At 41.6% G+C, this 4422-nt stretch overlaps 1 protein-coding gene across 1 annotated transcript; it reads left to right on the top strand.

Annotated features, from left to right (window-relative positions):
• The first annotated feature begins 305 nt into the window (after nucleotides 1-305).
• On the top strand, nucleotides 306-3928 carry SNAI2 (snail family transcriptional repressor 2). Its single transcript, XM_075494635.1, has 3 exons — nucleotides 306-633; nucleotides 1199-1744; nucleotides 2686-3928. Exons 1-3 carry the CDS (start codon nucleotides 555-557, stop codon nucleotides 2865-2867), a joined length of 807 nt encoding a protein of 268 aa, XP_075350750.1. The 5' UTR covers nucleotides 306-554; the 3' UTR covers nucleotides 2868-3928.
• Nucleotides 3929-4422: the final 494 nt, after the last annotated feature.

The raw sequence follows: 4422 nt of genomic DNA, 5'->3' as shown, positions 1-4422 counted from the left end.
CTATGACTTATCCAGGCCTCTGTCAGAAAGAAAAAAGAATTCAGCTGAATCAGTAAACTGACCTTTTTTTTAAAGCGCTTTGACCAACACATTTTTTTAGACCGAAATTCTACAGAGCAACATCCACCCACTTTGCAGCAGGATAACGCGCTCTGACCACAGCTCGCTCCTCCGTTCACAGCTGTCTCCAGCGGGAGGAGCTGAAACCTGAACCAAACCCTCCGAGCAGGGATTGGATCCCTCCTGCCAGCAGCCAGAGAGCCCTCCCAGAAAAACAGCCTCTTTGGAAAAGTGCTTGAGAACATCCCGAAGTGATTGGAGGAGCGGAAAACCCTTCCCCCCTGCACCTGACTAGTGGGTATTTACAGCACTTTTCAAGGCGCCTCTGCACTGCCACTACACGACCCGAGTGGATGGACTGCGCGGGGCGGGCAACGCGATAGGCACCGATGCGCTGGCAGTGATAGCGTGTGCGTGTGTGCTGCACACCAGCCGGGGACCGCTACACCCACCCACGAGCAGAGCCTGGAAGAGGGAGAAACCCTGCATCCAAAATGCCACGCTCCTTCCTGGTCAAGAAGCATTTCAATTCATCCAAGAAGCCGAATTACAGCGAACTGGACACTCATACAGGTAACGACACGAAATCTAACGCCACCGCGTTGCTCCTGAGGTCCGGTCATTGCGTGGCAGTAACGAGGAGGGGTGGGATTGCTTTTCAGGCTCGAGGAAACGGGTTAGTTCATTGCTAGCTCTCTTTTTCTTTTCCTTACGAGGAAGGAGTTTTGAGAAATATGTCAGTGCTGCCCAGAATGAATCATAAAGTTTGCTCATCCACTTCACCTCAGTTACATAGAGAGGATTTGGAGTTTTCCTGTTCTGTATCTGCTGGTGGTGGAATTGAAACTTTTATACAAATCCTTCAGGAAGTTTCACTGCTTCATTGTGTCAGGCTGCACAGATTTAGAAACAGCATGCTGCCTTGAAGAGACTCTCCAGCTGTAATTTGTCTGTTCAAGGGCACTGTCTCTACCCATCAGAATATACGTGTGAAATAGTATTTCTTTAATCCTCCTTATATTCAGATGACCATACCGAGTGTTTAATTTTTGTGCCTTTTAATCCCCAAAATGTTAGTTCTGCTGCCTTTTGAAATACTTTTTGGTTCTCTTACCTTAAAATTTTCTTCTTTCTCCAGTGATTATATCCCCATACCTGTATGAAAGCTATCCAGTCCCTATCATACCACAGCCAGAGATCCTGAGCTCAGTAGCTTACAATCCCATTACTGTGTGGACTACAACCGGGCTGCTACCATCTCCATTACCCAACGACCTCTCTCCGCTTTCTGGATACCCCTCTTCTTTGGGAAGAGTCAGCCCACCTCCACCTTCTGACACCTCCTCCAAAGATCACAGCGGTTCAGAAAGTCCCATTAGCGATGAAGAAGAGAGAATCCAGTCCAAGCTTTCAGACCCCCATGCAATCGAAGCCGAAAAGTTTCAGTGCAGTTTATGCAACAAGACCTATTCAACTTTCTCTGGGTTGGCCAAACATAAGCAGCTGCACTGTGATGCCCAGTCTAGGAAATCGTTCAGCTGCAAGTACTGTGACAAGGAGTATGTCAGCCTGGGAGCGCTTAAGATGCACATCAGGACCCACACACTACCTTGTGTCTGCAAGATCTGCGGCAAGGCTTTCTCTAGACCCTGGCTACTTCAAGGACACATTAGAACTCACACTGGTAAGAACCACCATTACAATTGCAGTTTCTTGTTGCTATAACATCAGGATGCCCTTTTGCTATTTTTCTCCACAGGTGGAAAAAACAGCAGTGTTTCTTTACTAACCTTGAAGTGCATATGCAGAATTTCAAATGTATCATCAAAAGGCTAAATCCTCCCTCTTGCGGGGTGGGTGGGAGAGGAGTGTAGCATGGTCTCATAACAGTGGGCCAGACACTGGCATAAATCAGCATCGCTCCCTTGATAATTTTAGGGTGGTTTAGCCCATTTCCACTAGCTGAAGGTTTTGCTTTAAGGATTTTATGTTAACTTTCAGGCTTTGGATTTGCTAACTTTGAGAAGGCTCCAGCTGACTCTGAAATCAAGCAGCAAAACAGAAAGGCACTGCATGAGGGGCTGCTTTCTCACTCCTTAAGAAATTGGCAAGTTTTGCATGCGCCGTTTCAAGTCCTTAAGAATTAGAAACACATCATCACCAAAAGGGTCTTTTTTCTGTTGAGGCAAAGACTTGATTTTGAGTGTAACACTGGGTAGAATGTAATCGTACTGCTGTTTGCTGCTTTTCAGTCAAGCCCTTGTCCCCAGTAATTCACACAGCGCTAAGCAGGAAAAGTTCTATGAAAATATTTCAAAACGTTGGGAGGAGCCCAACCTAAAAGTACTGCCTGCACCTGTAGATGCAGAAGGTGTCAGCAGCTTGTCTTCGGAGACTGCACTTAGCAGCATATTCTGAAAAGACTGAGTTCTGCAAGTACACTCAGCAGTGCTGAAAGCTGTGGGATCTGTGGCCTGATCAACTTTCTATTACAGATTCTTTATTATACAAATCCTTTCTGTTTGTCTGTTTCTTTCTCAGGATAAAAGTGGGTTCTACCTGTCCTAAACATGTGCTTCTTTTCTAAAGCTTTATCCTATTTTTTCCTTGATGTTTCCTTTTTAGGAGAGAAGCCGTTTTCCTGTCCTCACTGCAACAGGGCTTTTGCAGACAGATCCAATCTGAGGGCTCATCTGCAGACCCACTCGGATGTGAAGAAATACCAGTGCAAAAATTGCTCCAAAACTTTCTCCAGAATGTCTCTTCTGCACAAACATGAGGAATCTGGCTGCTGTGTAGCACACTGAGTCATGCAGTCAATGTTTACCTGGACTCGATGCATTTCTCCACTCCTGTTCCAAATGATAAGTGGAAATCCAAAGGCGTTTTCTCGTCTACTTTTCAGCCAAAAAACCCAAAACACAAGCAAACAAGCAAACAAACAAAACAGTGGAAGAACTTAGAATGTCAGTAGAAATGAGCTTTAAGCAGTTTCTGTTCAGTCATACATTTGCACTCTTAAGTGTGAATTCTGAAATATGGGGAAAGACACCATGCATGACATTTCAAGTAGATCTAAAGGAAGAAGCATGATCAGCTTTCTTTATAGATGAAGCCAAATGTAGGTCGTCTTTTCTTGCTTAGAAAAGGCTGCAAAGTTAACAATACATTCCTGCCAAGCCATTTCAACCAAAGAAACAGTATTTTAAGTGGAACTTTTAATAAAAATACTACCCAAGTGAATTTTGCTAGACACCATTTATCTCAGGTGCCTTAAAAAGTATTCCAAGTTTACCTTAGTAAATGTTTAATATTATTCATTGCTGTGTTTTCTATTTTATTTTATTAGAAGCCAAGGCCTTCATTAATGATCTGAAATGCTTTAAAACTGCATAATTAAGAGAGAAAAAAAAATATGTAAGAGAATGTACGAAAAATTGAAAGCCACAAATTAACCGCATGTGCCTTTTTAAAAAAAAAAAAAAAAGAAGACTGTAGCTTCAAACATTCCTGGTGCATGCTTGACTATCTTTTAATATGGAATAGTTCCTCTAAACTTTAATCTTTTTTTAAAAACGGGAATAAGTGCAAGAGAGGGGGTTCATGGGAGTCTGACAATTATTTTTTTTAAATGCACAAAGGAAATGCAATATTTTCAGCATTCCCCCTCCAAGTGCCTTTTTTATTGATGATTTTGTAAAGTATGTGGACATAATGTAAATATTTTTATTTTTATATGATTGAATGTGTTATGAATGAAAGTGAATTGTTGCCTATAGCAGCATCTATAGATAACTTGAAGAAAGTGTGAAGTGAAATTTATGTTGTTTTCTAGCCACTTTTTTACAATAAACATTTTTAAGTAAGATTTCTGTTGTTTGTTCTAATTAAAGAAAACAACTGTGTCTGGTTTATCAAGGCTTTGGAACACAGAAAAATACAAGTGTCTCTACATGACCAAAGGAAGATAAAAGTGAATTTCAGATGCGGATCCTTAGTTCACAAGTACTGAACATTAGAAAGGAATATACCCCTTGCATTTTAAAACATCTAAACCCGTACAGAGCATTTTTCTAGAGTCACTGCTTTAAAACACTGTTGCTTTTTTGCTGCTTACACCAGTATGACAGCATTGTGAAATATATTTCATCAAAAACATTTAAAAGAAACTTCTTTCTTGCATTTTAACAGTTGAAAGGATGCTATTAGAACAGCCTTATTATAGTACTTTTCGTGAGACTCTGACACTAGGAAATCTGGGCCTGATCCAAAGTTCATTACAGTCAGTGGAGCCTTACAGGAGTTCAGCAATGTTTGCATGATGCTCTTTTAAAGTAGTGGTCAAGTCACAGTATGATATAC

This window comes from Mycteria americana, chromosome 2, assembly GCF_035582795.1.
Source record: "Mycteria americana isolate JAX WOST 10 ecotype Jacksonville Zoo and Gardens chromosome 2, USCA_MyAme_1.0, whole genome shotgun sequence".
NCBI lineage: Eukaryota > Metazoa > Chordata > Aves > Ciconiiformes > Ciconiidae > Mycteria > Mycteria americana.
This window is presented reverse-complemented; position numbering and strand designations above follow the sequence as displayed.